The sequence below is a fragment of the Molothrus aeneus genome, chromosome 10 (genome assembly GCF_037042795.1).
Source record: "Molothrus aeneus isolate 106 chromosome 10, BPBGC_Maene_1.0, whole genome shotgun sequence".
In the NCBI taxonomy this organism is placed as follows: Eukaryota; Metazoa; Chordata; class Aves; order Passeriformes; family Icteridae; genus Molothrus; species Molothrus aeneus.
Genome location: NC_089655.1, coordinates 14,143,095 through 14,155,510, shown reverse-complemented (window position 1 = coordinate 14,155,510; position 12,416 = coordinate 14,143,095). Strand labels below are relative to the sequence as shown.

The 12,416-nt window shown below is 46.1% G+C and overlaps 1 protein-coding gene across 1 annotated transcript in view; it reads right to left on the bottom strand.

The window, feature by feature from the left end:
- FGF12 (fibroblast growth factor 12) overlaps window positions 1-10,996 on the bottom strand; it is a 219,299-nt gene extending 208,303 nt beyond the window's left edge. Inside the window, exons 1-2 of the mRNA XM_066557065.1 lie at window positions 10,908-10,996; window positions 10,662-10,802 (exon numbers count right to left, since the gene is read on the bottom strand). Coding sequence (XP_066413162.1) covers window positions 10,662-10,674 — 13 coding nt within the window. The 5' untranslated portion in view covers window positions 10,675-10,802; window positions 10,908-10,996. The remainder of the gene's footprint in view (window positions 1-10,661; window positions 10,803-10,907) is intronic.
- Window positions 10,997-12,416: the final 1,420 nt, after the last annotated feature.

Sequence of the window (12,416 nt, the reverse complement as noted above, 5' to 3'; positions counted from 1 at the left end):
GTGATACCTCCTTCCAAAAACAGCACACAGTAAAATTGTTTAGCTTACAAACATGAGTTCACTGTCATTTGTGCTGTTTATACTACCACAGGTGCTGACAAACTGTTGTGAATCTAAGGAAAGATCCATCAGAAAGTGCAGATTCCAGGAAGCCCCTGCCTGGCCTGGATGGTAAGGGAACTATTTTGAGTCTAATCCAGTTCAGCAGAGAAATTTCAGAAAATTGGATTTCCTGCAAAATAGATCTGATTTTTAGGCAGCTCCATTGCAAACAGAAGGAAGAAGAGGTAGATGCTAAACTTCAGTATTCCTGACAGACAGACAACAGCCCAAAATGTCCTGCCTTAGGCTTTGCTAGAACACTGACTCTCCCCAAGGCTGATGTCCCAGACACTGAGGAGAGGGATTGTCCAAAGGCAGGGACTCCTCAGAACACAAAGTCCTAACACATGTGAGGAGAGAGGACAGAGGCCCAGGCACATCTGCTGGGTGCCATGGGCAGGCTCCAAGCCAAAGCCAACTTACAGAACTGACCTAAGGTACCAGGGAGGGACTCAGATGGGAGATATCCACCTACATGGTCCCAATTTTCTCCAAGCCAACTGCCCATCACAGCTACTTTCAAAATCAGCAGGAGCCACAGTCAGGACATGCTCTGTTTGGTTTGGATTATCAAATCACCATGCAGCTTCTGGGTGATAAAGCTGACTTCAGGAATACAGTAAGAGCCCTGCCTTTGAGATTGCTGAGCATGAGTTCACATGAGCATAAGTGCATTTCAGTGGTGGCAATGCCAGCTTTAACAGTGCTGAGATTCAGTGAGACTCTTCTGGATTCACTGCTCCTGAAAATCTTTAAATAAAAAAGGACCTGCCTGTGTTTTCATGTATACAGCAATATGTCTATCATGGGCCATCCACCCCAAAATCCCCACTGTTTGGCTGAGTAGCACAGCACAGAGCGCTGCTTGCACTAGAAGATCCCCCTGCATGCAAAGCTCAGCATCAGCCTCAATGCCCTGGTCTCCATTTCACAGACAGCAGAGAAGGAGGCTAAATTCTGCACTCAGATCTGCTGTCATCAACCTTAGGGTGATGCCACAGAAGGGACAATTTAACCAAAACCAGTATTTTCTTACTATAAATAATTAAGATTTTAAACACACTCTGTTCTTTGTCTCTGTATACTGCCCACGGCTGTATGCTTTAGTATGTCAGGCTTGTCCTCACTATTTCTGGGAACCTTCTAATCAAAGGAGGTGAGAAATTCATCCCTAGTGCCTTTATTTTCCCTTTTTTAAAGAAACAAACAAAAAACCCCACAAAGTCTTGCTGTTCGTGGATGTTGATATTTTTTGAGAGGGGAATGCACTAAAAGCACCATTTAGGTCTGAGAGCCTGCAATGCATGTTACTGAGAGATGAATCATGCAAATAAAACTGACAGGTAAATCTAGATATCCAGCACTATGTTTAGTAGCAATGGCAGAGCCATGTCTCAGCACAGAGCCACTTGTTGTAAGTGTAATTCATAGTCATTTTTAAGATGGGGTGGATAACCTGACTGTTGAAGATACCACATTGTAGTAATGACATATCCTCTGAACAGGGAGAGACATGGTTCTCCCAGGAAAATCCTGGGAAGCTGTGTAGAAGCTTAGAGAAAAGAATTCAAACAATTATCTCTCTTTCTGTAACCACTGTTTATAGATATGGTTCTCCAGAGTGTACCATTCAGAGTTCACCAAAAGTGTAAGAGAAGATTCCTAAAGGCCAATCAGGTCTTAGGCTGACCATTGTTTCTATAAGAACTGTAGATTTCTAATAATAAAGTGTCTTTTCATCCTTCTGATGATAAAGTTTTGTATCACCTTTAGCTGTCCTCAATACCCCTTCTGTGATACCACATAGCAATTGTAATAGCAGCTGCTAACACAAATGCATCAAGGCTATATAATTTGTACCAATAAAGTAAATTGCCTTCAAAGTGGCTGGAAGAAAGTAAAAGGTAAATAAGCCACAAATGTTTGTTAGTTTACTATCCCCTTGAACCAATACAAAATGACTTCTTCAAGCCTTTACTACTTCTTCAATAGTTAATAACTGAGGTCTAAAGGCAGTTAAATAGGTCTCACACCATATCATCCGTATTATTTCCTTTGTTTTCAGTTCAGTAAGGCATTAGAGACCTGGCCTTTGCCTACTGATCAAATGAGGCCTTTACCTCACCACTGCAAATCAAGAACAGCTCCACGCACTTCATTTAAAATCTTGACTGGAAGAGGAGACACGGGACAGTAATTTTTAAACTTCTCTGCTGATTCCCCCAGCACTTCTCATATTGCAACAAAATGGTTATAATTTGCAGTATGATATTTCTCCAGTGGGGCACACTGATAGGAATAACAAGTTTAAAAATTAACAGATGACTTTGTCAATGCAATTATTTGATAATGTATGGCACCGGTTAACGGGCAGTCTCAGAATAACAGGAGCGCTGGTCAATACTAAAAGGGAATGTGAATTCAAGGCCAGAAAATATCTCAAAAGCTCAGATTCAGCCTTCAAAGAGATCAAATAAGCTGGAAATATAAAAAGCAGGTCTTGCTGAGGAAGCTTATTCTACTGTCAACCCAGTTATGCTGCAATGGCTTGTTAGTATCAAATTAGGAAATCCAAGTCTCCCTTCATGTATAATTAACTTTTTTTTCCCCTCCATTTACTGGAAGGTGCTGGATTCTACATTTTTCCTCATTTTGGCATTACTGCTGTTCCTCTGTCACTTACAGTATGGTAGAGCCACTAGCATGTATAAGACTGACTTCAGAGCCATTCTAAAGGGGCAGAGAAATGAACATTTCCACATCATAGCAAGCACAGTGTGTGCAAAGATTCTCAAGCAGAGAATTAATTCATACTCTATGTGTTCTCCTTGAAAACATTCAGAAAACTAAAGTGAATCTTAATATCTATGATGAAACAATAATTCTGGATATGTGGAATATGTTGGTGTTTGTTTCTTACCTTTCTAAAGCCGCCGCTGCAAAATATCCGTAACAAATTTCATACTCGCTGAAGTGCTCCCCCAGAATATATATTCAGGACTGGACATCAATAAAGGATGAAGCTCTGAGGGCTGTCCTTCAAAGAAGAACTTTATTTCACTCTGCTCAATTTCATACAGGTTTGATCTTTCAAACTGTACAGACCCCTGTAATTCCACTCCACCCCAAAAAAATCAACAGCCAAACAACCACCACATCTGGATCCTGCTCCTCAATGGCCAAAGTAATGATAAACAGAATGAGAAGAAGTAGAGACCAGAGTGCCAGTAAGAGGAGGAAGAGGTGAGGTCCAGAATCTGGAACCAGAGAGTTCAAGCTCCTCAGTTCGGTCTTGTTAGAGACCACCATCAACTGAAGATCCTTCAGGGTCTCCAGTTCCACAGCTGCTTGCACAGTGGTATCGCAACACTCAAGCACACCCATCCTACCAATAAACTTGTCTGCCTGGACTTGGAGAGAAAAATAACCAACGATAGCACTTTGCATTGGAGTAAGCATTGCATACAACTCTCAGTGACCAGATAGGCCTCAGTCAACATGAAGAGGCCTTCCTGCTTGTCAGCCTCTTTTGGAAACAGCATTAAATGCCAGGAAAGTGGTTTTGCATTAATAATACATTCCCAGTGACTGAGAAGGAAAGCAACTTTCCCTCATTATACCAATAAGAAATTCAGCACTTCTGGAGGATTTATGAAGAAAATCCAAGTAGCTACATTCAGCAAATTAACCTTACCTATTGAAGGCTGATGGCAGATAAAGCCAGCCTTAAGCCAGCCTCCAGTGGGGGGATGAAACACAGAAGGAAGAAGCACAGCTCAAGGAAAAAAAAAAAAACCACAGCTTTCCAAATTAGAAATGCTGTTCCATGCTTCCCTGATTTCTTGCTTTGCACATGCTATTAAAAATAGCAAGCAGAAACGCCTTAGTTCTCCTCTCCAAGTGCACATCCTGATGCACACACAGCCTCCCTCGGCCGCGCGCGCCGCAGGATCGCTCCACGGAGCAGCCATCATCTCCAGCCACAAGATCCCTACTGAAACATGACGACACCAGAAATGGCTTAATTCAATCTGAAGAGAAAAGCCAGAGCTTTCAATGTGCGTCCCCACAGAAGTATCGAATCATAAGGTTCATCCAAACCCAAGACCTGAGAGAAGAAACTCAATGAATTAGCCTGGTGATTTGTAGTCTTATTGACTATAAAGAACTCTTTGAAAAGGCAGGGCTACAGGAGTTATATTAAAAGGAAACATCCTTGTATCACTGACAGGAAAATAGTCAACTTTTTCTTCAATCATTTTAAGCATAACAGCATTATTAAAGTCTTTACAATTTGAGTGAAAGCATTAATTACTATACCCATCAGAAATATTTTTCATTGTCAAATTGCCTTTTACCATGCTAATAAACACCATGATTTGCATGTAAAAATTAATAATGTTACCTCATTTATAGGTCAAAACACACAGACTAAAATAGTTTCTGCAATTCTTCCTAAATAACTAGCTCTTGCATATCAAGTTTTATGGCACATTAAAAATGAGTGCAATTCAGACAAGATTTGAATAGCTGAGTAGATAGAGAGGGAAAGATAAAACAAATAAGGAAAATCTTCTGGTAAGCTAAGCCTCAAAAAAAAAGCTTAAAAAAAAAAAAAAAAATCACATTTTTTAAAAATTTCTGGACCCCATGTGACCTAGGAATGAAACAGCTGTATGCAGGTCATTACTCAAAGTATCCACAGATTATGCCTCCAGCCACTCTGGGTATAAATGGTATGTCAGAACAACTGAATGCATTAAAAAAAATTACTTTCAATTACTCTCACATTTCATTCAGTCCAAAAGCAACATCCACAGTTCCCATGTAGCTTGTGGAAAAGGGTTGAAGGATTTGGCTATTTTCATAAGAGCTTGATGACCAAGTCTTGAATCAATTTTTCTAAGATTTAAGACTATTAATAGGGTCCTCCTCCCACCTTTGTTTAGTAACATGGTGGGTTTGTTGGTATGGAGGACGATGAGCATGGCCACTTACTTTTCCCCCCAGTTACCTGCTTGAGCATGTTAGAGGCCTGTTAGAGCTCAGATGCTTCCTGGGGTACCATATCTACTTCCCTCAGCATCAGATTGGCTTGGATCACCCTTCTCATTCAGAAGCTGCAGTTGCCCACCCACAGTATTTCAGCAGCTATCAAATGATGGTTAATAAAGGTATTGGACACCTACCTGCTCTTCTAGGTGGTAGCAAATAGCCAAGGTTGGCTCATTTTGCAAGAGCCACACAGCAACCCAAGCTCTTATCTTTGAGCCCTCCCAGGACAGTCATATTTATGTTGATTTCTAAAGCAATGGGAAAAGACATTTCTCTCCCTTTCTGAAATGCATTAAAGAAAAGCAAGACTGCAGTGCTAACTTAGTGCCTGACATTCCCCTCCTCTTTTGGTGGAGTCTGAAGCACAGCACCAAAGTAGTCTCTCACAGCACCCCACTCCAGCCTCAGGGATAAGGTGATAAGGTCAGGCAATCAAAGTGCTCCCCTGCTATACACAAAGCTGGTACCTACATTGAAATGCACAGCCTGGGGCATGGGGGAGCAAGCAAAAAAAAATCAGGCCATTTATTTACCTCCCCAAATATGCTTCCCTGTGTCAAACTCCAAGCAGCCAGTTTGAGAACTGTGGCCTCAGTGACATGCCCTGGATCTCACCCAGCACATCACTGCCAAGGCTGAGAACATGGAGCTGCCTCCTCTGTGCAAAATGCACTGCTCAGAGGAGCCTCTGACCATCTTGACAGAGGTGCAAGCACTCCCCGAAATAGAAAACAGTTTTGTAACAAAAGTAACTGTGCCGCTATTTTGTTTGCGTTACAAACAAGCACCTAAGGAGTCTTGTGGGACCCAGACTTGCCCAAAGCAATCTGCACTACTCCAACACACGTGACAGTATGTGCTGCAGACTCACCTCCAACAAACACAGGACAGGTCAGGAAGGTGTATTATGGGGTACAGTTGGACATAAGCATCTCGGACAGCTTCAGGACATGAACTGTGTCTTGGATCTTTAAGATCTTTCCTTTGATTGTTGAAGAGAGCCACAGAGGTGGGAACAGTGCACAGTAACCTCCAGAACTGCATGTTCTCACTTGCCACCCTCTCTCACCTTGTCCACAAAGCCTGTCTTCACTCCTAACATTCACTGGCTCTTGTTGGGTTTTGATCACAAGTTCTTCAAGGTGAAGATTCTGTCCTTTACAGCATAGCATGCACAGAGGAAGCAGGCCCAAAATGCGGGGGACTGGCCAAGGAGGCTTCAGAGCATCTCTGGTGGGACAAGATGGTTCAAACCACTCTGCCCATTCTCATACCCACAAGACAGCACAATGCAAAGAGCTCAGACCTGTTTGCCAGTCCCAGGAAGGGGAACTCTGTGCTCTGAGTAAATGGGATCTTACTGCTTAAGGCCTTCCACTTAAAGGCCTGAACATCCCATGTCTATGAACAGCAGCATTGTGGCTTTTCTACAAAGCAAAAATCCTGCTCCCAGCTTTGTGACTGGGAAGAGAACATGACTCAGGTAGCACTACTGTGGCAGCATCTGCCTAGGACAGCCACACTGCAGAGATGTCCTCTGCAGACATCTCCTCAAAGCCCTGCTGCTTTGGGACCCTGAGCAGAAGAGAGCTGCAAGGACAGGTTCCCTGGCTTCTCCCACACAGCCCCCTGAGCACAAGGATGAGAGTCCTGTGGGCAGACCTACTGCATGGAGAATGTCTCTCCAGCAGGGCAGGACCATGGCTCAGGGGACTGACAAGAGCATCTCCACATCTCAGCTAGCATGCCTTCGCTTTGCTGTCCCCATAGACCATCTGACAAGAACAAGTCCTGCTGTATTTCCCAGCTAACAGCATGCATCCTGTGCTGAAGGCAGCCTGCCCAGCCACCCCAGAGCCACCAGTGCCCAGCACTGACTTCCAGGGATAACAGAGAGCACCAAGAACTGGCTGGGCCCCTGAGGAAGGTTCAGGCAGGCAGCCTGGCCCTGCCCCCCATACAACATTGACACATCAAGACCCCAATCCCCAACTCCGGCAAGATAAAAGTAGTAATCTGTTTTCTAGCAGTGAGGGAGAATGTGATTTCTGAGTTTTCAGGAGTACAGAAAGGGATACTGCACCTTCAGAGGAGAGGAGCTGTCCCTGCAGCAAGGCCAGCCTGCAGTCCCTCTGTACTCCATCCAGACGCCCAGGGATCCATTCCACACTGTGCAGCTTGACTCTTGTTCGGCTGATTTCTTCTCCAGCCTCCGAGTCTGAACATCACTGCATGACGTTCTTTCCTCTGCTAAGCATCTTTCTAACTGTGACTGAAGAATCTGGCAAGTGACCAAGTATTCTTTAACCTCCACATAAACTATTGTTAGCTTTGGCAAAGCCCAGCTCCCGGGATGCCTGGTGTGGTATCGCTTACTGCTGCAGCCCACAGGAACTGCTGTAGTGGCGAGATTCAGAGAACAGGGATCAGGTAGCAGATGCAAAACAGAGCTCTCACCCACGGTGCCCTGCATCCCCCACTGCCTAATGAGCTTTGGGAACAGCTACAACTTTTAAGCTCCTTACTTCTGCAAAAGGTTTGGAGACAGTGAATGTGCAGAACAGAGTCAGAGAAGCTGTAAGTTAGATGAGGCCAAATGCTACTTTTAGATCACCAAGATGTGTTGGTAACTTTGCAGCTCCATAGAGTGTTATTTATTTTTTAGGCATGGTGAGGAGATAGAGACGTTTGGCTCTAGCCAGCTTTGTCTGCTGGAAGATGGCACAGGCAGGCTGCACCACCTCCTCAAACCTCAACAGAGCCCTCTTGGCTTGTACTCTTACTGCTACATTCCTAACAGTAAAGTCCTTAGTCCCACATCCCACTGCACAAAAACTAGGATATGTCTTTCTCCCCTCATTCTCATGAATAAGCCCAACCAGTGAAATCAGTTATGGCTGCTCTAAGCAGTGCCAGAGATGGTTCTTTAGCCCATTTTTTACTGCAGACTGCAGGCTTTGCAAGGCACCAGCCCCAGCCATATTCAGACAACCAAGTTCTACTGATGGCAAATCCTGTGCAGAAATGTCCACAGCATTCATCAGGGAGAGCTGAATTCAGGGACCAGACGGCAGGTTTTCTTAAACAGACTTTATGTTGCTTAATATAGCACACACTCTTCCTCAGTATCTGCACAACACTGAGTTGGAGATGTTCTGAGATTTGCACTGAGGAAGACTGGAGAGGTGGGTGAAAGGCTGCAGGAGGAAGCATTTAAAAAGCAAGAGATGACTTTGGAGAAGCATCATCTGCAAGCAACAATCTCCTAACAGAGGACTGGCAATGCAGAGGCCTGGTTAGTAATGAAAACAAAATGTAAACCAGTGCATAGTCAGGCAATGCAGCTGCAAATCCATCCAGGATTAGACTCAAAACCTGAAGATGTGAAGAATTTAGTCTGGCTCACACCTTTCCTCCGGGGAGATGTCCTGCATTGTGCCTCACTGTACACCTACACAAAACTGCTCTGTGATCCTGTGCACCACAGACCTTCTTGTGCCACTCCAACACTACCCAAGTCACAAAAACTACTTCAGTGCCAACACAACTGGAGCCCTGCCGTGAGAAGACTTCCTTTGCCTTCTCATTTATTCATTGAGATGCCAAAGTTCCTTGTGCATTTCCTTTATGGTCAACCCTACTTTGGACCTGTCCCATTTTGGTACCTTGATTTCTGCTGGGTTGCTCTACACAGCCCTTCTTTTTACACAGATAGAGGAAACCCAGAGAGTATTTGTTCGCTTCCTCTACCCCATGAAGGAAAATCTCTAGTAACAGCAAACTGCTCTGAATTTTTTTTGCATCAAAATGAGTATTGACGCTTGGGCATGCCTCATTCCCACTAGCCCTTCCACCAAAGCCAAGCACCCAGAAACATGGACTGCTGTGGAGCCCATAAACACCAGTACCAGCAGCCCCAAAACCTGCCTCAGCAGACACTCACTGCCAATTCAGGCAGCAACTGCAGCGTAACAGTCACTGTTTGCACAGGATAGGAGTTGGGCAACCCTCCTTCTGGAGGTGTTTTTGCCACCAGCTACCTGGATCCTTGTTTTATTGCAGATGTTTCCTTCCTGCTCCCTGCATAACTCCTCCGGCTACACGAGCTCCATCTGAAGTTCCACGGAGAGCCTTATGCCTGCCCCTGTAGTGCATGACAAGGCACGCAGTGTGTTATCCTAAAGTCACAGTCCATTTGTTTCTCATCAAGGCAAGTACCAACAGAACATTCAAAAGGCAAAGGTGGCCATCTCAGGTTAACTGTGAAAATAGCATGGAGAGTACAAAAAGTATCTCTAGGGCTAACATGACTGCTGTGAGCTTTTTAATTTAAGTAAAGTCTTTTCAGATATGCCTTCTTAAGAGGTACTTATGTGTTCCCCAAGCCCTGGTATGTTTATTGATCACTGCCCACAAGAAACTGTACTTTATAGGACATACTGCCTCCTTATGATTGAAATAGCTTCCTTCCTTAATCAGCATATAATCAGATATTCCCACACAGGAGAACTATAGCCCTGATTGACAAGATAGTTACAAAAATAAACCTGGGGTTTAAATATAGCTTGCTCGTCTCCCTGGAAGGTATGTAGTATTGTGTTATACAAGTCTACCATAATTTTCCTTGAATTAATATAGTCCATATTGCCCCACTGCCCTGATCACTATCAATTAAACTGCTCACAGATTTGTGTTGTACAGGAGAGCTGGCAGCTACGTTGGGTGGGAATGGCAACTCGCCTTTCCTCTGCATGGACTGACTTACCATCAGTACTTCCTTGGCAATTAACACGTACAGGCTTTGAGTTCACGTACCAGTTGAATGTGTGATTTCCAATGCAATTGTAGAGGTGGATAGGTGAATAAGTGTGCAGGACCACACAGCTATGTATGGAAACAAAATGCATATGCTCAACCTGAAGGGATATATGTGGATGAGATATCTCCGTATGCAAACACACAAGCTAGCCAGGCAAGATTTAATTATCTCCTCTTTCTAGGTGGACAGTTCAATAGCACAATACTCATTGCATTTCTTCCAATCTATCAGGATGTTCTGATGTATTAAATATGCAGTGTAACGAGGGCAGAGCTCTATAGCCCGATCTTGTTTCAGAAAAAAAGAAAAATGAGATTTCTTTTTTTCAAACCCATTCTAATCATAAAATGCTTTTCATCTGTTAAAAACCTCCCCGTTGCTGACTGGCTAAAAATCATGGGACAGACCTCATATTTATTATGCAAATCCTTAGCATTAAGAAAACAAATCACTAACTAACATCTGTCTCGCCCTGAAGGAAAATAAATTTACAAAACCAGCCACCTCTCCCCTCACTCCGTGGGCAGCGGGCCGAGCAGCCCGCGGGATCGGCAGGGACGCGCCTGCCGCCCGCTCCCCGCGGGTGCTGCAATGTCCCCAGCACAGCGGCAGCCTCGGCCGCCCGGCCCCGCACCAGCCCGGCCACTGCGGTCCTTCCGCCGCCGCCCCCCCGCGCCCGACCCACCTTTCCCTTCCATCGCGGAGCCTTGCGAGCGCCGGCAAGTTGCGGGAAGACGCGCACCCTCCTCAGCCGAGAGCCCGGCGGGCAGAGCCGGCCGCCGCTGCCTCGCTCCGCGGTGGGGACGGCGCTGTCACAGCCCCGGAGCTGCAAGCAAGCAAGCAAGCGGCGGGGGGGACGGCGTGAGCGGCCGGGCCCCCCCGGCCCCGCGGCGCGGGGAGCGGGGCTGGGCGCGGGGGGAGCGCGCGTTACCTGGCGGGAGCTGTCCCTGGCCGAGCGGTGCTGCGGGGGCGAGTGGCTCCCGGCCCGCCGCGCTGCCTGGCACCGCCCGCATGCGCGCCCCGCCCGCGCCCCGCCCCCGCACCGCGGCACCGCCGGGCCCGGCTGCGGGATCCGCGCCGCGCACCCTGCGCGGCTCCGGCCCCGGCCGCGCACGGAGAGCGGCAGCGCTCGGGTGCTCAGCGCGGCCGCGGACAGCGCCGGCGGAGCCCCCGGGCCGGGCCGGGACCCCGCGGTCGGGCACCGCGCTGCAGGAGCGCGGCCGGTCCCGCAGGTGTGCCCCGCAAACCCCAGACCACAACACCCACGCCGGGCGGGTCAGGGAGAGCGCTCCGCTCGGCCCCAGCCTCCCTGATCCTGCACCAGGCTGAGCCCGCGCACCTGCAGACTCGGAGAGGAGCTCTCAGGAGACGCCCGGTCTCAGGTTCAGGCCTTCCCTGGATGTGTTGTTTCAAGATTAATTATGCTGATTCATAAAACATCCACCTCTTGGCTAGTTTATGCTTTTCCACCTTTGCATCCAGCCACTGGATTTCACTCCTGGATTTCACTCATCCTCCAACAACTCATTAATAAAATAAGCAGTCACCTGCTAATAAGTTGATAAAACATTCATACCAGGATCAAGTCACTTTTTTTTTTTTTGGAGAACAAAGAGTTCATCCCTGTTAGAAAGTTTCTCCACACTGGAATTACCTCTTAAGTTTTTTTTCAGATTTTTAACTTTTGTGCAATGGGGATAGTAAAACCCAGTTCTGTGTTTATGATTTGTGCTACTGAAAAAGCAGCTCATGGCATCCTGGGAGCTACACAAATAGAGGATAGATGGCTCCAGCACGATGTAAGTTTCTAAATACAGGAACATTAACTCCTCTCTTTTACTTATACCACTGTATATATCCTGGTGTTCATATCTTCCCTTCTTACCTAGGACTGGCAAAACACTCAGTAATTACATGGTCTCTCATCCTGAGCTACTGCAAACCATCCTGAAGACACTACCTAGGGGCATTCACATCCCAAAGCCAAACCCTGAATTTGGTTTTGGAGGCGAACACTGCACACATCATTCCCCCTCAGCACACATCCCAGGCAGTTCAGAGCAGCACCTGCTCCAATCTCAGCTGCCACTCCACAAGGTGCCAGGGAACTCAAGTTAGAACAGCCCAGGATGAAGACCCAGCACATAAAATTCACATTTTAACTGGCTCCTATCCATTTATTAGGTCCTACACTATTGTGATGAATGACATTAGGGTTTTTTTAATTTCAGAACTGAATAGTCAGGTACTGTAGGCAAGCTGTGAGTCAAACTGTGCTATAGAGAACTGATGAAACAGACTTAGAAACTGAAGATGCAACAGACATTTACTTTGACCTTCTAGTCAAATCATCAATTCTTTCTTTGACTGATGTGGGATCCTATTTCCCTGTTGCTATATCTTTACCCACCATCAATGCAAAACTGACTCAACTACACTT